This window comes from Piliocolobus tephrosceles, chromosome 1 (assembly GCF_002776525.5).
Source record: "Piliocolobus tephrosceles isolate RC106 chromosome 1, ASM277652v3, whole genome shotgun sequence".
In the NCBI taxonomy this organism is placed as follows: Eukaryota; Metazoa; Chordata; class Mammalia; order Primates; family Cercopithecidae; genus Piliocolobus; species Piliocolobus tephrosceles.
This window is the reverse complement of record NC_045434.1, coordinates 58563223-58590426: the sequence shown is the minus strand read 5'-3', so window position 1 is coordinate 58590426 and position 27204 is coordinate 58563223. Positions and strand designations below refer to the sequence as shown.

At 40.4% G+C, this 27204-nt stretch overlaps 1 protein-coding gene across 3 annotated transcripts in view; it reads right to left on the bottom strand.

Moving 5' to 3' along the window:
* IPO9 (importin 9) overlaps positions 1-27204 on the bottom strand; it is a 59376-nt gene that overhangs the window by 27674 nt on the left and 4498 nt on the right. For 2 of the 3 annotated variants that reach the window (XM_023187004.3, XM_023187005.3), the window contains exons 2-12: positions 12319-12380; positions 12018-12104; positions 10990-11191; positions 7063-7151; positions 6164-6250; positions 4520-4639; positions 4312-4412; positions 4053-4111; positions 3000-3151; positions 1436-1534; positions 91-197 (exon numbers count right to left, since the gene is read on the bottom strand). In XM_023187004.3, the coding sequence (XP_023042772.1) occupies positions 91-197; positions 1436-1534; positions 3000-3151; positions 4053-4111; positions 4312-4412; positions 4520-4639; positions 6164-6250; positions 7063-7151; positions 10990-11191; positions 12018-12104; positions 12319-12380 (1165 nt within the window). Of the gene's footprint in view, positions 1-90; positions 198-1435; positions 1535-2999; positions 3152-4052; positions 4112-4311; positions 4413-4519; positions 4640-6163; positions 6251-7062; positions 7152-10989; positions 11192-12017; positions 12105-12318; positions 12381-25547; positions 25654-27204 lie in introns of those variants that run through there. The other variant, XM_023187006.2, reaches the window with a different exon arrangement.

Genomic DNA, 27204 nt, shown 5'->3' with positions numbered 1-27204 from the left:
CAAATTAAGATAAAAATAAATCCATCCTTTCAAGACTTTTTAAGAAGGGGTAAACAAAAGCATCTTAACCAATTAGTGACTCACTCTTACCAGTGCTCAGTGCCACTGTTTTTGGTTTGCTCGGCTTCTTGTAAATGTCGAGTGGCTGCAGCAGCCAGGGCTGCTGCACTTTCATTCTGGAAATCTGTGGCCACAGCCTACGGAGAGAGAAGAGCTAATAAATCTGTTTGTGCCCATTAAATGCATTTTAGTTGTAAATTGCTTTAGTCATGACTGTTAGAAGTGATTGGTTCAAGCTCTTTTACATACATGTGCAAACACTGATCAATTGTATTTAAAATGTTATACCAGTAGGTCAGGATCTCTAATGAAATTCAAGTAATATCTGTATTCTGTAGTGCCTAGGCATTGTAAGACTAACCAGTTGGCTCCTTTGGCTATATTCCAGCAGAGTATAAATGAGCAATAATAGATGTAGCTTTGGATGACAATGGACCAAATATTTGCTCTCCTGGAGCCTGATCATAGAAAAATAAGTCTAAGCTACTAATTGGAACTGAATATAATCTTTCATAGCTCCTTAGAAATACTAAATGATAATGAGAAGTGATTCATCAACAGAGAACAAATCTCCTACCCAACAAGAAGTAAGTGGCAGTTTCTTCTTAGTATTTAGTCTAGAGACTCTATGCTCTAGCTAGAAGAAGCAAAGAAAATAAAAACAGGTATTTGGATGTTCATATTTCAGCAATCTGTTTTGTTTTGCTAGGTTTGCCAACCTTTGGTCTGTGCTACAGATTCTTGTTGAAGAGTGAATTAAACTGAAATGTTTTTTTTTTTTTTGAGACTGAGTTTCACTCTTGTTGCCCAGGCTGGAGTGCAATGGTGTGATCTTGGCTCACCACAACCTCTGCTTCCCGGGTTCAAGCAATTCTCCTGCCTCAGCCTCCTGAGTAGCTGGGATATGCACCACCAAGCCCAGTTAATTTTGTATTTTTAGTAGAGATGGGATTTTTCTATGTTGGTCAGGCTAGTCTCGAACTCCTGACCTCAGGTTATCTGCCTGCCTCAGTCTCCACAAGTGCTGGGATTACAAGTGTGAGCCACCATGCCTGGCCATAAACTGAAATGTTCTTGATTTAACTACCCTTACTCCATGGAACACTTAATCCTCTATACAATTCTCCCCCCACACCCTGGCCCTATGGTCTGCACAATTCTTGTATCTAATATTTAGTTGTAAGTTAGAACCAATAGCAATGATTTTAGAATTTCTGAGTCTCAAACTTCATTTCAGAAACTCTCTTGCATCCCCAATAAAGTCTGAGATAAAGTCACCCAACAACACTGCTCACCTTGGATTAGTTGTCTAGAAAAAAGAAAAGCTCAAGTGACTGATTAAAATTATGTAATTGAAGTATCAAGGTAAACTTACCAGCAACAAGTCTTGAGCTGCTATTCTAACAGTATAGGAGAATGTATCATCATCTTCGTCTTCTACAAACTGTTGGGGGTTGGCTGTCCATACTTTAATCTGAAAAGATCAAATTATATCTTTGTGATGCTGCCAATCTGATTCATAGCTTTTCATCAACAGATACAGGAAGATTTCAACCTATTATCCTGAACAAAACTCTAGCCTTTTGCCGGATGCAATGGCTCACAACTGTAATCCTGACACTTTAGGAGGCCAAGGTGGGAGAATTGCTTGAGCCCAGGAGTTTGAGACCAGCCTGGGCAACATGGTGAGAACCCGCCTCTACAAAAAAATAAAAAAGTCAACTGGGCATGGTGGCATATGCTTGTGGTCCCAGCTACTCAGGAGGCTGAGGCAGGAGGATGGCTTGAGCCTGGGAGGTCAAGGCTGCCATGAGCTGTGTCTACACCACTGCACTCCAGCCTGAGCAACACAGCAAGACCCTGTCCCAAAAAAACAAACAAAACAAAACAACAACAACAACAAAAACTCTAGCTTCAAAAATCTTTTCTTTTTGATGTAGAGAAACAAATACTATCAAGTAGCAAGGCAGGTAGCAATGGCTATTGCTCTCTTTTAGAATCTGGCTGATTACTAGCTCTCTGCCAATGTCAACCAGCTGTTACCCTTTGACAGATCGATTTTCTGAACAAATTAAGTCTAATGGACTATTTACTGTGAAAATTATGTCAATTCTTGTGCTGTTTTAAACGAGGCATTACCTAATTTTTCAACGTTCTTTGCTGGTTTTGATGACCCACCATCAGGCTAATGGTCTGATCATTACATTTTACTATAGGGAAGGAACAGATTCTCCTAAAAATCAGGGTCTTAGGTTAGTGGTCCTGTGAGATTTTCTAAAGGCAAAAGTGGGCCAGGCACAGTGGCTTGTGCCTGTAATCGTAGCACTTTGAGAGGCCAAGGTGGGCAGGTTGCTTGAGCCCAGGAGTTAGAGACTAACTAGCCTGGGCAACACAGTATAGTACTTTTCTGCAAAAAAAAAAAAAATTAGCCAGGTGTGGTGGTGAACTCCAAAACTTTGGATTTGGCAATAAAATGATGTCAAACCTTTCCCAGAACTTCACATGAAATTATTCTTCTTGGGGCCGGGCGCGGTGGCTCACGCCTGTAATCCCAACATTTTGGGAGGCCGAGACGGGTGGATCACCTGAGGCAGGCAGTTTGAGACCAGTCTAATCAACATGGAGAAACCCTGTCTCTACTAAAAATATAAAATTAGCCGGGCGTGGTGGCACATGTCTGTAATCCCAGCCACTCGGGAGGCTGAGGCAGGAGAATCGCTTGAACCTGGGAGGTGGTGGCTGCAGTGAGCCGAGATCACGCCACTGCACTCCAGCCTGAGCAACAACAGCGAAACTCCTTCTCAAAAAAAAAAAAAAAAAGAAATTATTCTTCTTGTGTCTACTTTTAGAAATAAAGTGTTCATTTGACCAAGACCTCACATTCTTCAAGTTGCACTTTCCAAATACAAGATGGTAACTGTCTCTCAAATATTATTTACCTGCTCCTCAGTGATTTGCATGTACAGGATAATATAATAAATCAATTCAGGCAAGGCTTTCTTAACAGTGCTTTTGAATTTGCTATTTTCTAGTAGAGCATGGACAAATTCAAAAATGCTAAAGACGAGATTTTCAAAGCCCAGGACTTCACCTGCAGGAAATGCACAAGAGAAGAAATTAATGACAAGAAAGCAAAAGGAAAGAACACATGCTGAAAATGAACTACATAATCTTTGTAAATTAATTGAATATTTCAAGCACTTATTAATGATTATTCCTGAGGAATTGGGAGAGAGGGCTCAGAAGTCACAAAACGTAATTTTGAGGATATTAAACATTCTTTGGTTTTTCAAGTAAAAGAATCAGAAACACTGGATATATTTTCCAGTATGTCTATTGTTCTAATCTGAAATAATTAGAAATATTAAAACAGAAATGAAAGACTAACACAACAAAATGCCAGAAGTAGGTTAGATTAAATGGCCTTAAAAGTATCTCTTCCAATGCAGAAATTCTATGATTTTATAAGATTTATGCAACTACCTATCAGGAACAGATTAAAGATTGTCAATTCTCATTTCCCCACATCTAATACATTGAAAATAAACTCAATTAGAAAATACTTAATATTATTATTGAGTGAAGCCTCTCAAGTTATTGTGTGTGTTTTTTTTTTGAGACGGAGTCTCGCTCTGTGGCCCAGGCTGGAGTGCAGTGGCTGGATCTCAGCTTACCGCAAGCTCCGCCTCCCGGGTTCACGCCATTCTCCCACCTCAGCCTCCTGAGTAGCTGGGACTACAGGCGCCCGCCACCTCGCCCGGCTAGTTTTTTGTATTTTTTAAGTAGAGACGGGGTTTCACCGTGTTAGCCAGGATGGTCTCGATGTCCTGACTTCATGATCCGCCCGTCTCGGCCTCCCAAAGTGCTGGGATTACAGGCTTGAGCCCCCGCGCCCGGCCAAAAGGTTATTGTTTTTTATCCCCGCCGTCTCTGGCTTCTTTTTCTTTTTCCCACTAACTGGTATTTCTTTAAAGATCAGATAAACTACATACCATCAGAATCCACAGGATCTTCTACTTCTTCTGTGTAATTTACTTCTGTCCTCACATAAGTATGATGAAGAGTAAAGAAACAGAATTTGGAGTCTGCTTTACATATAATCTACAAGGAAACGTTACATATTCCAACACTAAAAGTAGACACCTTAAAAAAGCCTGTGTAAGAAGAGTGGAACCATATGAATGTGAGACCCAATGCGAGATTCCTAACTATAGGTGGTAGTAGCTCCGTTAAACTTTCAAGAAAGGATATAAAGCTGCACTCTCAGTTAGGGTGTTCCAAACAATAGGCAGAATCTGCTGCATGGAGGACACCATGTGCTTTGGGAAGTTTTTCACTAGGGCTGTCACTGCCTAAGAAGTTAAGAGAAAAGGACCCAAGTTATGAGTGATATATAGGAAATAAATGACTTCAGACCACCCCCTCAAACTCCAAATATTTCATTGGTGTAAGTGTTTACCTTTAGGACCTCCATCTTAAACCCACTGTCAGATGTGGGACCATCTGGTATCTGGAGGGCCTGAACAAAGGCCTCTGTGAACTGCTGCACCACGGGAAAGATCAGGACTTTGGCTGCACCCTGATAACAGAAACCAAAGTCAATGCTGGATACATCCCTAATCCATGGCTTCAACACATATATATCAAACACTGATATTTGAAAGGCACCTAAAGCTCTCTTCAAGCTCCAAGCCTGATCAGAAGAGAATAGCTATAAAGTCAATGAAGGTGTTACCTAAGATTTCATGTTTCCTTAACCAGCACTTGCAGTTCTTCATCAAAGCCCTCTTAAAAACTATTATGTAAGACCACTTTCCTCCTAACTGCTTCTGAATCACAGGGATTGGTATTTTTCAGCTAGCTTTGCTTCACGCAAGAGGGCCATAAAAGAGTAGGAAAGTTCTGAGTGATGACTACTATGAAAAGGATATAGGATAAGGTGTTTGAAGAAGTAAGACTCAAAACAAGACTAAGCTTTTTGCAAGTTGAAAATTCAGTCAGGTCAGGTGTGGCAACTCACACCTGTAATCCTAGCACTTTGGGAGGCCAAGGTGGGAGGATCACTTGAGCCTAGGAGCTCAAGATGAGCCTAGGCAACATAGGGAAAGACTCCGTCTCTACAAAAATAAATTCATTAGGCTGGGCACGGTGGCTCATGCCTGTAATCCCAGCACTTTGGGAGGCCGAGGTGGGCGGATCATGAGGTCAAGATATCGAGACCATCCTGGCCAACATGGTGAAACCCTGTCTCTACTAAAAATACAAAAATTAGCTGGGCATTATGGGGCGTGCCTATAGTCCCAGCTACTCGGAGGCTGAGGCAGAAGAAACGCTTGAACCTGGGAGGTGGACATTGCAGTGAGCTGAGACCGCACCACTGCGCTCCAGCCTGGCGACAGAGCGAGACTCCATCTCTAAATAAATAAATTCATTCATTCATTCATTCATTCATTCATTCATTCATTCATTCATTCGCCGGGAGTGGTGGCACATGCTGGTGGTCTCAGCAACTCAGGAGGCTGAGATGAGATGATTGCTTGAACCTGTGAGGTTGAGGCTGCAGTGAGCTATGATCACGCCACTGCATTCCAGCCTGGGTGACAGAGCAAGATCTTGTCTCAAATAAATCCAGATAAATAAAAAAATAAAAATACAATTGGGAGCTGTGGTTCATGCTTATAATCCCAGCACTATGGGAGGCTGAGGCAGGAAGATTGCTTCAGCACAGAAGTTTAAGACCAGCCTGGGCAATACAGTGAGACCCTATCTCTACAAAAATTTACAAAATAAAATCAGCCAAGTGTGGTGGTGCACACCACACCTATAGTTCCTACTGGTCGGGGGTGCTGAGGTCAGGGGATCACTTAAGCCCAGGAGTTCAAGGCTGCAGTGAGCCATGATTGCACCACTGTACTCCAGCCTGGGTGACAGAACAAGACCCTGTCTGGAAAATAACAATAATAATAATTTAATAAAAATGTTAAATCTATCTCTAATACTGGTTAGTGTGCTTTTTGGTGCTGCTATCATGAAATGACTCACTGCTCTGCATGAATAAAACTTGTAAGCATGAAGTCTGTTATTGATCCAAAGACCCGCTTACCTTTTCCAGCTCCTCCATGTTACAGATCATATGGGCACAAGTGGTAAATATTTCCACGGCTCGGGAACGGGTTCGAATACCATACACCTGGAAAAAAGGTTACAGCATAACAGCACAGCCACGAGACTGGAGTGTGTAGGTATATCTTGGACTAGAAGTAAAACTATGACTAATGAATCCTTACATGAGATTGGGTGCCCTTGAGAAATGGGAAATGTAACTCATTTATGTCCAGGAGGCAGACTTCTGTAATTCAGAGAATGAAAGGTAGCAGAATCATAATGTTGGAACTTACTGGAATGAACCTTATACATGGGCCTCTGTGGGTTCATTCGATTAAAAAATACCAGGCTGGGTAGTGCTTAAAATCCCAACACAGCCAATATATTTCCTTTAAAATGCAGACTATTGGTTGGGGGCAGAGGGGAATAGGGAAGTTACATTATCCATCAGGTATTTACATCTTATTGTAAATGAGTTATCATTCATATACACTCTAATCAAATATATATACAATATATTAAGGGTCTGTTATGGGCAATGCAGTGATAGATTGCTTCCAATTACTTAGCTGAGGTAAGCAAGCTTAGGTGGGATAACTCAATAAACTGAGGCTGGAAGTAGCATGAAGGAAGGCACTATTTATCTACTTAGGGGCTACTGGATGCCAGGAAGTACAATATGTGAAGAAATATTTCAGCTATTTCACTCTTTTATCAAAGGCCTGCCCTTGTAGTTGAGTGAAAGGTCTAAGGTTAATGCAGATTCAGATCCAGATCTTTGTCAGTTCTAGTCTTTAGGTATTGAGATCAGTTGCAAACACCATAATCTCCCACCTGAAAGGCTGGGGGCTGAAGAGAGCCTGAACTCACTATAATCTTGGAGCTGAGATTTCATACCTCAGCCATGGTGAAGATCTTATACATCTCTGGGAGAATGACAGGAGCAACAAGTGGCATCTGTGTGTCTGTCACTTCTCGAGTGAATTCTACAAAGAAAAAAGTAGTACTGTTTAAAAAAAAAATACTGCTTCATAAAGATATTAAGGGTGATATTTTCTGAACTGCTTCTAGGTGGCGGTTCCCAAACAGACAGCACACAGGTAAAGACACTGGCCTGGTGGTCTCATTCTGTGAAAGCAAAAGTAGCAAGAGTTACTGATTATTTGTTAGAAGGAGAAAGAATAACATGGAAATAGAGAAAAATATAAGAGATTAAAAAAAAACTTTAGGCCGGGCGCGGTGGCTCAAGCCTGTAATCCCAGCACTTTGGGAGGCCGAGACGGGCGGATCACGAGGTCAGGAGATCGAGACCATCCTGGCTAACACGGTGAAACCCCGTCTCTACTAAAAAATACAAAAAACTAGCCGGGCGACGTGGCGGGCGCCTGTAGTCCCAGCTACTCGGGAGGCTGAGGCAGGAGAATGGCGTGAACCTGGGAGGCGGAGCTTGCAGTGAGCTGAGATCCGGCCACTGCACTCCAGTCCGGGCGACAGAGCGAGACTCCGCCTCAAAAAAAAAAAAAAAAAAAACTTTAATATAAATACTGAAAGAAAATCTGTAATAGAACTGCATAAATGACCTTGTGAGGTCAACTTGGGAAAATTCTGTATTAATTTACCTTGTGCTCATCTGTCAACACTTAGTTACACTTCGAGGTTTCTTACCTTTGGTTCTATTTTCAGTACTTTCACTTGGCAAGCTAGTTTGATGCACATAATAAAATATGTACAGACTTACTAGGCCTCAACTCCTCTTTGTATATGTTACTCTTCTCAGTAGATGATATTTATTGACCCAAAAGTCAGAGGCTGCTGCTAACTGGAACAAATAGGAATTTTCTATATAAATGTGGCAAAAAGCAACCTATACAAAGAATGAGACTCGAAGGTGACGGAAATATGGGTTGTATCCTTCCCTTCACTTCTTCCAAAAACAAAAAAAACAAAAAACAAAAAACAAAACATAAATACACCACACACAAGGTACTGAGACAGCACAAAGGACCCTGGATTCATGTTACAAAGCAGCAGAATAAAAGCCCTTGAGTTCCAATAACTATTCACTTTACCTGATGCTTTTCCACATTATCACTATAAAAATGGACATAGGCGCTGGGCACAGTGGCTTATGTCTGCAATCCCAGAGCTTTGGGAGGCTGAGGCAGGAGGATCACTTGAGGTCAGGAGTTCAAGACCAGCCTGAACATAGCAAGATCTGCCACTACATTAAACAAACAAACAAAAAAACCAAAACACTGCGTGTGGTGGGATGTGTCTGTAGTGCCAGCTACTTAGGATGCTGAGGCAGGAGGCTCACTTGAGCCTAGGAAGTCAAGGTTACAGTAAGCTACAACAGTGCCACTATACCTGAGCCTGGCTGACAGAGTAAGATCACGTCTCAAATAAATAAATAAATAAATAAAAATAAAAATAAAGCTAACCACTTGGGACATTTTGGGGAAAGATACACAGCTAGAAACGCAAGTTGGCATTTTCAAGGTTAAGGTACTCCACAATATTGAGCAATATCAATCCCCATGAGTCAAATGGAGACCAAATACTCAAGGTTGAATTTTCTTTACAGCTGTAATTTCCCCCTCAAGAATAAAGTATGAGCTTTGAATGGTAAGTGAGTGTTCTATTTTATTTAGATATCCAAGGAAATTAGTCCAAACAAATATGACAGATTAACAAGTTTTTATGAAAAATATAGTATAATTTAATTCTGCTAATAAAATGCTTAACTGCTTTTTACTCTCCTATACTTGTCGCTGGTATCAATTTATTAATACTTTATAGGTTTAATTCCAAAAGTTTTCTGAGGTGATTCAGCAAGTCAGAAAAATTCTAGGACTCCAGCAGCACCTCAATCTCCAAACTTCTTTGAGAATAAAGAGAAAGCTGTATCTGGTGGATCAAATCTTCTAATCCTTAGCTGCTATGTTTACATTTCCTTTACACCATGAGCCTTAGTTGGTTCTCATCTATAAATAGATAAGTTTAATAGGAAGCCTTATTAAAGGGAAAGTGGTATAGTATCTTGAAAAACTGTGAAGAGAATCAGTCACATTCTCCTAATGGGCTCTGTCCAACCACCAATGTCCTGCTATCTTCATGCATGCCTAAGTTTTTGTTGTCAGAGTACAGTTTACTCTCGTTTGAAAATATTTGGAGCAAGTATTTGGGAATGGGGTTGGCTGCCAGCCATTCCATGTCTGGTGACTCCATTACAAAAGGAGACAAATTTCCCCAAGAGTTCTTTCCCTGTGGCTGGCAGAAAAGTGATCTCACTGAACAGTAATTTCCTTAGTCAAACATAATAAGGGCTCTTCAGCATCCAAATCAAGATAAATGTACAAACACCTTTCTCTCCAGGTTTGTCAAAAGCAGCTGAATTTCATGTTGGAAGACTGAGCAGGAACAGGCTTCCTTTCCTTGGTAGAACATGTATCTGTTAATTGATATCCTGGCACTATGAAGTGGTGAATAAAGAATCCTGAAAGGCCAATTCCATGGAGAGGGGTGTATGAAATCACCTGAACAATGAATGAGTCATAAAGAAGAAGTAAGGGCAATAAGCAGGGAAGTGAAAATCTGAGCAAGGAACATTTTGATCTTTTTGGTAACTCTGTTCTGTATCTGAGTTAAAAACTGAAGCTTTGTCACAGGCAATCAATACGAATATAGTGGGTAATTCAAAAAGGCAGCTGGGGCATGGGAAGAGGTGATTTTGAAACAAAAGGAGAAGAAAGATTTGCATTTGACAAAGAGTTGATATTATCTACCATTAACATCACATGGACTAGCAAAATTGGGCCTATGTGCCAAGTTCAGTAAACTGAGATTGAGAGAGAATCGAACTGGCATTCACAACTAGGTAAGAAAACATTTCAGGTAAGCTAGCAGGTCATAGAGAAAGAGATAAGATATTGGTGGGACTTCTACAAACCTACATGAGCGAAGGAGAAAGATGATTTCTAAAGGATCAGTACAGGATGACTAAAGGCCAGGTAAGAATTTCTTGAAGGCAAAACAGAGCAGTGACTTCATCTAGGGAATAAGAAGCAGGGAGGAACTTGCAAAGGACTGGGAAACTCAGGCCATCCCTAAGGATATATGGAAGCAGATTCTGGGAGGGATTGATAGCTTAATCAGGTTTAGAAGAGGTATCTATCAAATCTCTTTGAACTAAAAGTTGAAGTATTTTTATCAACTTCTCAGAACAGAGAGAAGGAAAAGATACTGAGACTACATATTCTCTAACTGGCTAAATGAAGGTCAGGATTATATGGCTATACTGTTTTTATCTTCTTTTTAAATATTTCTATAAAAATTCATTTTACAATTCTTAACTTTGCCTAGGTTGAACTAAGTGGAAAAATAATATATAGTAATAATAATCATAGTAACTAAACTTTACTGAACAAATAAAGATAGATTAGCTAACTTAAACTATACCAAAAGCTCTTTTGATGCAGATACTACTATCATCTTAATTTTATATAGAAGGAAACTCAGGCTCAAAGAAGGTAAGTGAAGGATCAAGGTGAAGCCCCTACAAAAATTCAATCTGAATACTCAATCTCTATGCTAATACTGTATCTGTAAGTGGTAGGTTTGGCAGTAGAAGTAATACTATACAAACTTAACTCCCTAGAAAAAAACAATGGAGCTGGAAGGTAGATGCAGAGATAAAAACTAGGAGGGAGGAATAACATCAGCAGCAACTCCTACCGATCCAGGCCGTTATATCACATAGCTTCTGGTAATACTCCTGTCCCTTGAGATCCAAGTACCAATACCAGGGAAAAGGGCTTCTGGTACCTGTCAGCACACGCATGGCTCCATGGACAGCATTTAAGTCTCCGCTCACCAACATCTCCATGAGCAGGTTGAAGAGTTGGGGCCAAGCTTCAGGCCAGTCCCAGTGGGCAATGGCTGACACTGCATAGGCCACACTGGAGCGCACTTTGCTTATCGATTCTCTCAACCCATTAGGCAATAGTTCCCGGATAACAATTTTTGCCTGTAAGGGATAAAAGTCCACCTGCTATTAGCTCAGGTTATAAGTGACTGGCAGAGCCCAGTTCAGTTGGGAACTGTGTTGGAAAAACAGTGAGTACAATACAAGGTACTGCAATGAGTACAAGGTACTGCATAAACTTGCAATGAATTGTCAAGTTTATATATAGGAGTTTTAGAGAGGAGTCTTCTCTAAAACTCCTATATATAAACTTGACAATTCATCTGGAGGGTTCATCTGTGATCTCTACACTTATGTCGTCCATTATAGTAGCCACTAGCTACACATGGCTATTAAAATTTTAAAACATTTAAAATTCAGTTCCTCAGTTGCACTAGCCCCATTTTAAGTGCTCAATAGCCATATGTAGCTAGTAGCTATTGTTTTAGACAGCACAGACACAGAATATTTCCATAACTGCATAAAGTTCCAATGGAAAACATTCCTCCAGACCTTACATCTCAAAATTTCCTGGGGACTCAGGATGATTGCACATTATTGCACTAAGTACAAACATTATTTCATTTAATTCTTAAACCCTTAGTTGGTATTTTTATTCTCATTTTGGAGATTTAGGAAATTGAGGCTTAGGTGTTAACTACATTTCCAATGATCTCATAGCTTGTAAAAAGCAAAACTGGAATTTGAACACAGACCAGCCTGATACTTGAGCTCTTTAATGTATATCCCTATGCCCACAATGCCAGCCAACAATCTCCTTTTCTGCCTAGTCTTGATTGCTCCATGCTGTCAAAGAATGTTGATAGTCTAATCTCTTAAAATGGACCCTCAAATCTCCTCAGGTAGACTAATCAAGTAACTGACTTACCCTTTCTGTAGTTTCAGGAGGCCTAAATTTCTCTGATTGGGCACACCAGTGAGTCTCCACATATTGTTTCAAGATGACTGATGCCAGCTGTGAAGAGAATAAGCCAAGTAGTACAGCAAGAAAAAGATTTTTTTCACACATAAAAACTATATACATGGCCTGATACATCTGAAGTCTATCTAAATCTGGCACGACATCCTAGGTTATTTATAAATTGGCCTTATTCTTATTCTTTCCCATAAGAAAGTTTCATTACCAAGGAAAGGGAAACTACTTATAAATTGGGCCAGTCTGGACTTACCTGACGGATTGCCAGTGCCCCCTGGGGATCTACAGTCAGTTCTGCCAAGTGAACACCAAATTCTGAAAGAGAAAATTTTACTGAGTCTAAGAGCACCCAGGAAAGCCATAGCAATTTACTAAGCTCTAACCCTGACGCCAAAAAGATTTCAGAAAGAATCCTGATCTGTTGTTTCAAAAAGAGCTGATAACTACTAAGACTGACTCCTCCAAGTAAAAGAAACAAGTTGGCTTACAGGACATGCCTTGTTACAATGAAGTTCCAACACGCTCACACTTTTTCCAGTCACCGCATAGCACCTTCCAGTCATCTTCCCTTCCAAGATGACAATACCTTCCTCTTATACCAATTAATGTGGTAATTGAAACATGGAGCCTGCCATGGTGGCTCACCTCTGTAATCCCAGCACTTTGGGAGGCCGAGGTGGGTGGATCACTTGAGATCAGGAGTTTGAGACCACCCTGGCCAACATGGTGAAACCCCATCTCTACTAAAGATACAAAATTAGCCAGGCTTGGTGATGCGTGGCTGTAATCCCAGCTTCTCAGGAGGCTGAGGCAGGAGAATCACTTGAACTGAGGAGGAGGAGGTTGCAGTGAGCTGAGATTACACCATTGCACTCCAGCCTGGGAGACAAGAGCAAAACTCTGTCTCAAAAAAACAAAACAGGCTGGGCGCAGTGGCTCACGCTTATAATCCCAGCACTTTGGGAGGCCAAGGCAGGTGGATCACAAGGTCAGGAGTTCAAGAACAGACTGGCCAAGATGGTGAAACCCCGTCTCTACTAAAAATACAAAAAAATTAGTCGGGCATGGTGGCAGGCATCTGTAATCCCAGCTACTTGGGAGGCTAAAGCAGAGAATTGCTTGAACCTGGGAGGTAGAGGTTGCAGTGAGCTGAGATCGTGCCACTGCACTCCAGCCTGGGCTACAGAATTAGACTCCATCTCAAAAAACAAACAAAACAAAACAAAACAAAACAACAAACAAACAAAAAAAATGGGACCAAAAACAAAACAAAACAAAACAACATGGGGCCATCTACTCCTGAGGACAACTTAAAAGGTGAGATTTCACGAGCTGCCCAGATATATGCCACCAATTATGAGCTGATTAAGTCCAAGAATACCTGGCTTCAACAAACTTAGTCCTAAAAATGAGTAGTTTCCAATAAGCAATGGCACTTGAACTGCACATTGGGAGACTGTAAATAACTCTTACTTCCAAATTAAAATTTATTTTTAAAAAATGATTATTAAAATAAATTTTGTTTTAGAGACAGGGTCTCTGTCATCCAGGCTGGAGTAGAGTGGCGTAATAACAGCTCACTGCAGTGTCGAACTCCTAGGCTCAAATGAACTTCCTGCCTCAGCCTCCTGAGTAGTGAGACTACAGATGCACGCCACTGTGCCTGGCTCCAAATTAAAACTTAGATCTAATATATACTTGCAAAGGAGTCAACTATCAAATATTTGTTTGTGAAAAGAGAAGGAAGAATGTAAAACCAACAGTGCATCATAATTTTTACACCTCACATTGTAGGGCTGTGCTATCCAATGCAGTAGCTATTAGTCACAATGGCTGTTACCTGTAATGTGGCTGGTGAGACTTGAGATGCCTATAAATGTAATACACACTAGATTTCAGTGTGAAAAAAAGAGGAAAATATCTTTTTATATTGATCAAACGTTGCAATACTTTGTCTACATCAGGTTAAATGAATAGTTAAAATTTAATTTTATGTTTCTTTTTGCCTTTTTAATGCAGCCACTAGAAAATTTAAAATTTCACAAGTGACTCATACTATATTTCTGTTGGACAGCACTATGCTAAAGAATGAACAGCAGTTTTCTAGACTTGCTCAGTATTGGTAGATACAGAGGTCACAATAGGCTCACCATTCCCATTTGGAGGGAGCTATAGATTAGTGTGATTAAGAGAATGGGCTGTTCAGGTTCAAATCCTGAAGCCACCATGCCTGTCCTTAGGTAAGTTTCCTTTCTAAACCTCAGCTTCCTCACCCACAAAATAAGAATACTGGTATCAGGGCCTAGCGAGGTGGCTCACGCCTATAATCCCAGCACTTTGGGAGGTGGGGGCGGATGCATTACCTGAGTTGGAGACCGGCCTGACCAACATGGAGAAACCCTATCTCTACTAAAAATACAAAATTAGCTGGGCATGGTGGCACATGCCTGTAATCCCAGCTACTCGAGAGGCTGAGGCAGGAGAATCGCTTGAACCCAGGAGGCAGAGGTTGCAATGAGCCGAGATTGTGCCATTGTACTCCAGCCTGGGCAACAAGAGGGGAACTCCGTCCCCCCCGCCCCCCAAAAAATACTGGTATCGATATATCAAGCAATCCTTCTAAGACTCAATAATATAATATATGTAAAATGCTTTGCACAATATCTGCCATAGTCGTAAAAACTTGAAGACAAAAATAAGTTATTTTGCTATTATTTTTTATTGTCTATCATGAATACACTGTCTGGCTTTCCCATCTCATGTAAGTAAAGTTACTTTTCACGTAAAAGTTCCACCTTAACTGGATTCTACTGAAATAGCCATCCAAAGGGCATTTATAAAATAGAAAAGCTTAATACCAAGAAAGAGTTGTTACATGCAATGGTTCAGGTTCAAGGCTTATCCAAGTAACCAGGTTAAAAATTGCTGAAAATGATCTATGTCCATATTTTACAAAATAATTTTTGTAGACTTACAGAAAAGTTGAACAGTACAGAGAGTTCATGGATATCATTCATCCATTTTTCTCTTACATAATCATGGTTCAGTGATCAAAAATCAGGAAATTAACATGAGTACAATACTATTAACTAAACTAGACTTGATAAGAACTTCATCAGTTTTTTTTCCTTATTGTCCTTTTTCCTTCAGGATCCCATGATCCCACATTGTATTTGGTTGCCATGTTTCCTTAGTTTCTTCTAAAGTGTGACAGTTCTTCATTCTTGTCTTTTGTGACCAGAACACTTTTGGTGAATATCGATCAGTTATTTTGTAGAATGTGTCTCAATTTGGGTTTGACTAAAGTTTCCTCAGCTTTAGATTGAGGTTATGCATTTCTGGCAAGAATACCAGAAAGTGATGCTGTGTCCTTCTCAGTGTATCATATTAGGGAGTACATAATGTGGATAAAAATTTTATTACTGGTTATGGTAACCTTGATTACGCGGCAAAGTCTGCTGGGCTTCTCCACTTAAAGGTACTGGTTTTCCCTTTGTAATTGATCCAAATCTTGGGAGCTATACTGTGACATTTTGCTATTACCCTGTTTCTTTTCAAACTCTCATCCACTGATTTTAGCATCCATCTGTGGGTGTTACCTGTCTAATGGTTATTTTGCATTTCTTTTATTCTCTTCACTTATTAATTGGAATTCTTTTATAAGGAAGTACTGTCCCTTCTCCTTTATTTATTACAATATTATAAAATATGTATTTTGGTTTTCATCCATGATTCCTGGTTCTCAGCTCCTGTAAGCCTTATTATTTCCTAAGTGACTAGAGGAATATCTTTTTTTTTTTTTTTTTTTTTTTGAGACAGAGTCTCACTCTGTCACACAGACTAGAGTGCAGTGGCACTATCTCAGCTCACTGCAACCTCTGCCTCCTGGGTTCAAGCGATTCTTGTGCCTCAGCCTCTGGAGTAGCTGGAATTGCAAGAGTGTACCACCATGTCCAGCTAATTTTTGTATTTTTAGTAGAGACTGGGTTTTGCCATGTTGGCCAGGCTGGTCTTGAACTCTTGACCTCAAGTCTGCCCACCTCAGTCTCCCAAAGTGCTGGGATTACAGGCGTGGACCACCACACCCGACCAAGAATATCTTTTCTTAAAAAGTATTTGCCTTTTGTCCTTGGTTCCTGAAGTAGCTCCTGAAGGATAAAGGTGAAAGACAGTCTTTTCTTACTTACAAGATACTTTTTTCTGTCTTTTTTTCCCCCACATCACCTCACCTTTCCTTTTCTTTTTTTTTCCCATTCCCCTACCTGATACAATGGTCTTAGGACCAGGGCTGCAACTACATGTGCTGGAAGCAGGAATGATTCCTAAGCAAGAAATTGTAACTACGTATTGTAACTTAGGTCAGAATTCCTAATGGACTGATGGGAATGGGTTGTGCTTTCACCCCATTGAGCAAAATTGGGGCTAACAGTTAATACAGAGTTAATACAGCTATATTGCCTGATAGTAAAAATAGCCCACTAGTTCTGCACCTCTGTAACCTAACCCTATCTGAATGGGGCACACTTGAGGAAGAGGTACTTGCTAGACTAGTATTGTTGCCTGCAATCTAGACCATCACAGTGGCTGATTGTAATGCCCCTTCCAAAGGTGGAGAAGTTTGGGTACTTATTAAGAGAGAAGAAACAGTAGCTTAGAGGAAAGAGATGAGTAAGTGGATTACAAACTGAGAGGATTCCAGTATCACATTAACACCTCCAAAGAGGCTCAGAGCAAGAGATGACATTGCCTCTTAGCTCATTTATATCAAATACATGAAATGGTAAAGCTCTGTGTTTGCTGAGACTACTGCTTTTGCAACCTCACAAGAATGAAAGGAAGCCTGCCAATCTGAGTAGCCTCACCCTGGGAGACATTCACACAATATGATGAACTAGATTATTAATTACTGAATGGGATTCTAGTAATGTGGCAGTATCTTTTGAGTTGGACATCCTTTTGACGTAAGGGATCAGGGTTTGAAGACCCAAGGGTGGACTGTGATTTTGTGAAATATGTATTTGGTCTTCAACTTCATTTCCTGCCAAACAGCTCCTAAAATCCTCAGAAACTCCAAAGTGATGTATTTTTGTATGCTAATAAGCTGACTTGATAGCTGGCAGCTCCTAGGTAGCTTTGGGATGGGGGCTGGTCACTGGAAATATCTAGGCAGAATTAGAGGGTTGGGACTTTCATCTCCTCCACCTCACCCTGTGAGAAGGTAGAGGGGCTGAAGGTTAAGTTGATCATCAATGGTCAGTGGTTCAATCAATCATGGCAGGGTAATGAAACCTCCATAAAAATGCCAAAGAACATACTCCTGCATTCCGGACCCTTTCAGACCTCATCCTATGTATCTCTTCACCTGGCTGTTTATTTGTATCGTTTAGAATATCCTTTGTAGAAAAATCTGTAAAAGTATTTCCCTGAGTTCTGTGAGCTGCTCTAGCAAATTAATCAAACCCAAAGTCCTGGCAACCGCAACTTTAAGTTGGTTTGTTAGAAGTTCCAGAGGCCTAGACTTGCAACTGGTATCTGAGTGGGTGGGGGCAGTTTTGGGGACTGAGCTTTCTTTTTTTTTTTTTTTGAGACGGAGTCTCGCTCTGTCGCCCAGGCTGGAGTGCAGTGGCCGGATCTCAGCTCACTGCAAGCTCCGCCTCCTGGGTTGACACCATTCTTCTGCCCCAGCCTCCAGAGTAGTTGGGACTACAGGCGCCCGCCACCTTGCCCGGCTAATTTTTTGTATTTTTTAGTAGAGACGGGGTTTCGCCGGGTTAGCCAGGAGGGTCTCCATCTCCTGAGCTCGTAATCCGCCCGTCTCGGCCTCCCAAAGTGCTGGGATTACAGGCTTGAGCCACCGCGCCCGGCTGGGGACTGAGCTTTCAATCTCTACGATCTGTAGACATGTTGGAATTGAATCGGAGGACACCCAGCTGGTGACCACTACAGAACTGACTGCTTGTTTGCTGGTGAGGAGAAATCTCCATATATTTTTGAGATCACAGAGGTCTTCTGTGTTGACTGTTGTAGTGCAAGAGCAGAGGAAAAATGGTTTATTTTTCCTAATATTTATTTATACCTATATGAACTCATAAGTATTCATTTCATTCTATGAGTTTTAATCCAATACTATCTTATTTCTTTTGTTGCTCAAATTGTTCCAGCTTTGGCCACTGGAACTCCTTCCAATTAACTCCTGTGTACTCCTATATGTCCCCATCCTTTATCAAGCACTTCCTTATTTTTTTTATACACAAGATACTCTATACTTATCTTGTATTTTCTCTGCCCAAGCCCAGATATCAACTTCTCCACAAGGAACCCTGGTGCCTTTTAGTGGAGAGCTATATTTAGAAACCAAGATGTTAGCACTAGGTATGTTCATTGCTACAGGAGTATCACTATTTCTAGGGGTTCTCAGAGAACAGAGCTAGGAAGTACAGTATACCTAACCATCTACCCATCCATTTATGATACTGATTGATAGCCCAGATGCCAATCCAAACCTCGAGGTTCATTCTACTCTTCCCTTATTTGTAACTTCTTTCTCCAAAAGTGATAACACTTGGCTCTCGTCATCTACATTTAGTTATTTTTTCAATCTTAAAATATGAAGCAATTACAGAAGTATTAATCCATACCTTTGTGAAAAACACACCTATTAATTGAAGTACAATTTTGGTGTATAGTTTTTTTTAACTGTAATCTACATGATGCAGTCAAATACTATTTCACTCTTTGTAAATACTATTTTACAAGTTACTTAGGTTAGTTCTTCCTCTCACCTAAAAAGCTGTTATTCATTTGTAAAACATTTAGATTCATTTGTTACTACTTCTGCTCAATTTTTAGTGCCTCCTCATTGTTTGATTTTAATTATTTATTTATTTTTGGTATGTGAAACATTACCATGATTCTCAGAGTCAAAGCTATACAAAAAGGAATATTCCAAGAAGTGTCACTTCTTCCTCATCCCTATTATCTTGTTTTCATTACCCACTTCTTTACACCCCTTCCCCACCCACTCCATGCAGACAGGTAATCAAAATCAGTTTCTGATTTTCCTTCCTGTATTTCTTTTCCACAAATGAGCAGACACATTTTAAAAAATATTCCCTTCTTGTTTACATGAAAAAGAGCATATTATAGACACTCTTTTGCACTTTGTTTTTTTTTCAGCTAACATTATATCTTGCGATTTCCACATCAGCTCACAGAGATTCCTGAAGCTCTTCTCTACAGCTGCATAATATATGTAGATATACTATATGTTATTCATATGCTCTCCTCTGTATGGACAGTTAGTTTTTTTCCCCAATATTTTGTTTTTATAAACAATGCTGCAGTGAATAACATTGTAAATATGTATTTTTCAGCATAGATTTTTCAGAAGTGGGATTGTGGGTCAAGAGGTAAGTGCATTTGTGGAGCTATTGGATGTGATCAAATTTTCTTTCAGAAGGATTGCACCAATTTGTACTCTTACCAGCAATACATAGGAGCATCTTTCCAGTTTTGCCAACAGAATGTGTTATCATATTTAAAATTTTTTGGTCAGGTGCAGTGGCTCACACCTGTAATCCCAGCACTTTGGGAGGCTAAGGCAAGCAGATTGCTTGAGTCCAGGAATTCAAGACCAGCTTGCGCAACATGGTGAAACACCAAAATAGCTGGGCATGGTGGCTCATGCCTGTAGCCTCAGATACTCGGGAGGCTGAGGCGGGAAGGTCACCTGAGTCCAGGAGGTTGAGGCTATAGTGAGAAGTGACCATGCCACTGCACTCTAGCCTAGGCGACAGAATGACACCCTGTCTCAAAAGTAAATAAAATAAATTTTTTTGTCAGCCTGACAGGTGAGAAATGGTTAATTCAATATTGTTTTAGATTGTATTTCTCTAACCATAAGTGAGTTTAAACACTTTTCGTATGTCTGAGTGTTGTTTTGGTCCTTTGTTCCTCAATGTTTAAGAATTCTTTATATATTAAAGGTGTTATCCTTTTGTCTGTAGTATACATTGTGGGGAAAAAAATTTCTTCCAGTTTGTCAGTTGTCTCTTGATTTTTTATGTGGTGTTTTTCCCATGTAAATTGTAAAAAAGTTTTATGTAGTCAAATTTATCAATAACATATTTTCTTTTATTGCCTCTGGATCTTGAGTCATAGTTAGAATCCCTTTCCCTATGTCAAGTTTAAAGATAAATTCACCCATGTTTTCCTCTAGTACTTGTATGATTTAATTTTTTCTGTTTAGACTCCTAATCAATTTAGAGTTTATTTTAAAAAAAATCTAGTGTGAGATATGAGTCTAATTCCAAACGGCTACACAGCCATTGCAGCACCCTTTTTTTTTTTTTTTGAGATGTTGTCTCGCTCTATCCCCAGGATGGAGTGCAGTGGCGCGATCTCAGCTCACTGCAATCTCCATCTCCCAAGTTCACGCCATTCTCCTGCCTCAGCCTCCAGAGTAGCTGGGACTACAGGTGCCCACCACCACACCTGGCTAATTTTTTGTATTTTTAGTAGAGACAGGGTTTCACTGTATAGCCAGGATGGTCTCGATCTCCTGACCTTGTGATCCGCCCGCTTTGGCCTCCCAAAGTGCTAGGATTACAGGCGTGAGCCACCGCACCCGGCCTCATCGCAGCATTCTTTGTTAAAACGTCCACCTCTAGTGATTTGAGATACTACCTTCATCTATGTTCAATTTCCATAGGCACTTGTATCTATTTCTGGATTTTCTCTTCTATTCCACAGTTCTATTTGAGTACAGTGCTGCACTGTTTGTTTTAATTATACAGGTTTTATGTAATGTTTCAATGTCTGATAGAACAAGTTCCCTCTTGTAGTTTTCCTTTTTCAGTGTTTTTGGAGCTATTCTTCCTTGTCTGTTTTTCTACATGAACTTTAGAACCAACTTGTCTAGCTCATCTATTATGCTGAGTTGTCCTGTTCAATCACAGAGTATGTTTTTCCATTTGTTCACATCTGATTTTACGTCTTGGAAGGCAGAGGTAGGCAGATTGCTTGAGCTCAGGCCTTTGAGACCAGCCTGGGCAACACGGTGAAACCCTGTCTCTACCAAAAATACAAAAATTAGCTGGGCATGGTGTTGTGTGACTGCAGTCCCAGCTACTTGGGAGGCTGAGGAACGACAATCACTTGGGCCTAAGAGGTAGACGTTGCAGTGAGCCGAGACTGAGCCACTGCACTCCAGCCTGGGTGACATAGCAAAACCTTGTCTCGAAAAGTTTTCTCTAGGCTGGGCACGGTGGCTCAGGCCTATAATCCCAACACTTTGGGAGGCCAAGACAGGTGGATCACCACCTGAGGTCAGGAGTTCGAGACCAGCTTGGCCAACATGGTGAAACCCTGTCTCTACTAAAAATACAAAAATTAGCCGGGCGTGGTGGCAGGCGCCTGTAGTCCCAGCTACTCGGGAGGCTGAGGCAGGAGAATCACTTGAACCCCCCAGGAGGCAGAGGTTGCAGTGAGCCAAGATCACGCCACTGCACTCCAGCCTGGGCAACAGAGCAAGGCTCCATCTCAAAAAAAAAAAAAAAAAAAGTTTCCTCTTACACATTTCTTAAGCATTTACTTTTTTGTTGATACTGTAAATGGTTTTGGTTATTAAAAAACCATTACGTCCTCTATCCTTTTATGGTTTATGTGAAAGCTACTGATTTTTATATTTTATTTCCTGTTATTTTACTGAATTCTTAGATTCTTAACTCATCCTTGTTATGCCTTTAAGCTGCAGTTTTTGATCCACTCCTATGGCACCTATCATTTCACTCAGGAAAGTGGATTTTTTTTTTTTTTCACGACCACCACAGAAGAAGCCACATTCTTTCCGACTTATTAAATGATTAAATCACAAGCAAACACTTGAAACTTGCAAAATCCCCCTACAGATAATGCAATCCATTCTAATTCCTAGGATTAATTTGGTTAGTACAGATTCTGGTTAAATCTATAAAACCTATTTGTAGCAACAGAAGAAACAGTAAGTGTCTACAACCCGAAGATATGGGAGTCAACTTTCACAACTGATACTAAAACACAGATGAGTCAGATAATTCAGGAAGATCTCTTAGATGCCGATGTTCAAGTTCAATGGAAAAAAGCACTCTAAAATGCACATGTGAAATCCATTTAAAGGAGAAAGACAACTACTAAGGCCATCCACAATTCCTTTGAGTTCACATACTTAGATTCACACACTTAGAGTTCACATACTTTGAGTTCACATACTTAGAATGGATGCTAACTTCATGGCCTCAAGTCTGCTTAGAATGTCACTGTCCACCCAGGATTGGCCTCTCTAGACATGGTGAACCAATTCTGGTGTGCCTTATGTAACTTCCTTCACAATGATATACAAGCACATTCACAAATTACCTGGGACATACAGGTTTTTTTTTTTTTTTTTTTTTTTAAGATGGAGTTTCACTCTTGTTGCCTAGGCTGGAGTGCAATGGCGCAATCTTGGCTCACCGCAACCTCCACCTCCCGGGTTCAAGCGATTCTCCTGCCTCAGCCTCCCGAGTAGCTGGAATTACAGGCATACACCACCACGGCCAACTAATTTTGTCTTTTTAGTAGAGACGGGGTTTCTCCATGTAGGTCACGCTGGTCTCGAACTCCCAACCTCAGGTGATCCGCCCGCCTCAGCCTCCTGAAGTGCTGGGATTACAGGCGTGAGCCACGGCGCCTGGCCTGGCATTTTTTTTTAAGGCACTATTTAAATAATTTTTCCATAGGTCATTATGATTTGGATTTTTAATGTTCCTAGCAAGAGCATAATTTTTGGATCATTACTACAGGGACAAACTAAAACAAGATCAAAATGAAGAAATTTTTCAACATACAGTGTGAAAAGATACTGAGGAATGAGACTTTTTGAGAAAAGTTTGAAACTTAAGACTTTATAAAGCTTAAACAAATCTGAACAACTGTCCTTCCAATGAAAGCACTGATACTCATATAGTTGTAGGGTAATACTGAGGCTCACAGCTCACATAAGGGAAAAAGAACCATACATTTTCCAACAGTTCACTCTGGCACTGATCCACAGGAGTCATTCGAGCATGAAGACCAGGCAAACTTCACACACAGGTCCTGTCACAGTTTAGGGGTCCTTTCTCATCAACCAGAGAATTCCAAGTCTATTCTCTTCAGAGAAAAGCTTAGCATTGATATATTTTTTCCATATCCCTGCCAGAAGGATGCACTCCAGTGATGATCACAATAGCCAGAAGCTCTTCACTCCAATACAGTAAGTTAATCATGTCTGGTAACCTATCAAAGATCATACACAAAATTCCACTAACCACCTTGCTTCACACATCACTGAGACTGGAAAGGATGGTGAGAATAAGAGATCAGAAGATTAAGACCCACCAGGGGCCAAAAACCCAAGTTAACCAAGGGATCTGTACCTACAACAAGTATTTTAAGATGGATTCCTTCAAAAAGCTAATTGTTTCACACATGAAAGAACCAGCATTAAAGTTCAAGTAACATATCTATTTGCTCAAAAGCAGATAAATAATGGCAAAGAAAATCTTCAAATAACATCATCGTTAACTAAAGACAAATTTTAAAATAAAACAGAGGAACAGATTTTCTTCTCTACAGACCCCTAGAGTTTCAAAAATTATGACCACATGTCCATTATGACCACATGTCCAACATGACCACATGTTTTGAAGCCTCAGAAATTCAAAGACAAAGAGCTTATTTGCATTAGGTTATAGGGGGATGAAAGACGGAAAATACAAAATTATTCTACTTAACCCAATTTAGTCTTTCTAGACCACATACCTACTAGAAATACAAGGATATCACTCACCATTTGAGACTGTCGTACCCATAAAACGTTAGTTTACTTAAAAGCTATATAAATAAATGCTTCCAAGGAGTATGATGTTGATGGTAAACTCTGTGCTATAAAACGGATGCAAAATTAGCTGGGTGTGGTGATGTGCATCTGTAGTCCCAGCTACTCAGGAGGCTAACATGGAAGGATCACTTGAGCCCAGGAGTTTGAGGCTGCAGTGAGCTATGATCATACCACGCACTCCAGCCTGGATGACAGAGCGAGATCTTGTCTCAATTAAAAAACAAACTAAGAAACAAACTAATGCAAAGAAGGAAAAGCCAGATAATAGTCCTAAAGCTCTCTGCCTTACTTTAAATCTGATTAACACATTTGTTCCTATCCATTGGTTTCTGTTAAGTAGCAAAACCCTACTTAACGCATTTTTCACTTAACAGAGATACAATGTTTTTTGAAATACAACTAAGTATATCTGTTAAAAAAAAGTACTTGTGTGTGTGTGTCTGTGTGTGTGTGTTGGGGGACTTCTGGTTTTACTGACTGGTGTCTTTAACACAATGTCTTTAAAAATATGAGAAAGAGGCTGGGCGCAGTGGCTCACGCCTGTAATCCCAGCACTCTGGGAGGCCGAGGTGGGCGGATCACGAGGTCAGGAGATTGAGACCATCCTGGCTAACATGGTGAAGCCCCGTCTCTACTAAAAATACAAAAAATTAGCCAGGCGTGTGGCAGGCGCCTGTAGTCCCAGCTATTTGGGAGGCTGAGACAGAATGGCGTGAACCCGGGAGGTGGAGTTGCAGTGAGCCGAGTTTGTGCCACTGCACTCCAGCCTGGGTGACAGAGTGAGACTCCGACTCAAAAAAAAAAAAAAAAAAAAAAAAATATATATATATATATATATATATATATGAGAGAAAGAATAGCCTAATAACTTACTCTGGGATAATGAAGGCAGGGAGAATATAAGAAACACAGACATACATATCCACTTAATTTTGCTTTGCTTGGAAAAGACTGTTTAAGATTAAACTAAGATTCAATACATGAAGTTGAGCCAAAGGGCAACACTGCCAAGAGGGCTATATGAAGTTGCTTTCTAAAGCTATTTTTGTTAGGAAATTTAATTTCTCTAGTTCCCTTTCTCACGGTGAAATAAGGACAGTTCATTCTGTTAATCTGGGTTTTCACCCTGACTCTAGATTCTCCTCAATTATACCTTTACACCTATCCAAAGTGGCATCCTTTGACTTCCCTTCTAAGAAATCCTCTTGCCCTCTTTCATTCTCCAGTCTCATTCTCTTTTAGTCTTTTGCTTCCCTTTCTTATCCTTGCTCCCCTTTCTCTCTTATCACCCCATGTGGCAAAAACATTATCTATCTAAAACTTGGTTTAGAAGGGAAAATCCAAAGGAAGGCATGAAGGATAAAGGATCAGTTAAGAAATACACACTATTGGTCTGAAGGGTCTCCTAGAGAGACAAGACTTGGCAGTACTTTGACAGTCAACTAGTAACAATTGTGAACAGGGATTGTTAGAGAAGGATGGGGTTTTGAGTAGACCCCTGGACAAACCCCCTATTTCTCAATGGGGGTTGGTAAGCACCACAAAACCACAGCTGAAAGGAAAAAGAAAACTCCACCACTGGCCTTTTTCCGAGCGTGGCCGCCTTCCGCTCGGCTCAGTGCCCGCCACATGCCCAGGAGTGCGTCTGGATCCTTGAGGGGCGCCCTTCGCAGGTGGACAGTGCTTACGCTATACTGCAAAAGAGCCAGAAAAGTGCCCATGAGAACCAGAAAGCAAACTTCCAGCCAGCAGGATCATCTCCCTAGGCATCTAAGATGGGGAAATCAATACAGATATCTAGGCAGCATCTGAATGCCAGGAAAGGTGAGGGAGAGATAATTTCCCCCCCTCCCCTGTTCAACATAATGGTGGTAGAAGGGAAGAAAAATGTATTCTCTGTGACTTATCTACCGGGAACTAACTAGACAAGGCCAAATGATAGAGGAAATGTTGTCATTTGTAATAGGCAAAAAAGAAGTAAAGAAGAAAATGACCTAGGGTTTAAATCTAGTTATGTAAGAAAGTCTGTGCATGCTGGCACGAAGAGTTAAAGGTTCTGAATGAAAGCAACCAATTCCACCACTTGGGTAATGCCATTCTTAGAGGCAAAGTAGATAAAGAAGAAGAAAAAGAGGGAAAGAACTTCATTCTAAGATATTAAAAAAAAAGCACAAATACACCAAAAATAAAAGACTGACATTCTCAAAAGATGGTAATTCTCATGATCTCACCGTAAGTCAGAGAAAAACAAAAGAAAGAGTTGATGAAGCTGAGTACAGAATATGAGACTTTGACGTAAGAGATCTTCAGTGGTTCATAACCTCTCCAGTCTTTTTAACTACTATGTTCGTAAAGTGCTTAATATGAACCTGCCTATTAAACAAAACAGAATTAGAAAGCATGCTTTAGACTCTTAGCAGTGGAACAAAAAAAAGAAAAAAGAAAAAAGTCTCTAACGAATAAAAAAACTTTAAAAAAAAAATGTTTTACCCTATTTAGGTAGAAGTTAATTTCCTACTAACCTGATCAAACTCAACATCTCAATCCTCCTAAGAAAAATGAAAGGGGCCAGTTGTGGTTGCTCATGCCTATAATCCCAGCACTTTGGGAGGATCACTTGAGGGCAGAAGTTCAAGACCAGCCTGGTCAACACACAAGAACCCCATCTCCAGACAAAAATTTAAAAAAATCAGCCAAGTATGGGCATGTGCTTGTAGTCACAGCCACTTGGGAGGCTGAGGTAGGAGGATTGTGTGAGCTCAGGAGTTAGAGGCTACAGTAAGCTATGATCACACCACTGTACTCTAGCCTGGGTGACAAAGCAAAACTCTGTATCTAAAAAAAAAAAAAAAAAAAAAAAGAAAGAAAGAAAGAAAGAAAAAAATAAAAATGAAAGGTTAACAATTACCTGCAGAATACTGTACATCATAATAACTTCCAAACTTTCAAGCAATGTTCTCCTCAATTCAGGATGGGAGTGCTATCTGATGAAGGTGGTTACTGACATCATCTCCTTATCTAATTAGCCCTGTTAAACAGACTTTAAATATTCAGAGAGGTTTGCTGGCTTTCTTCCAGATTCCAAGGGACTAGCAAAAATAGCAAGCACAGGGGCTCAAGAAAATCATTCCGGCCGGGCACAGTGGCTCATGCCTGTAATTCTAGCACTTTGGGAGGGCAAGGTGGGTGGATCACCTGAGGTCAGGAGTTCAAGACCAGCCTGGCTAACATGGGAAAAGT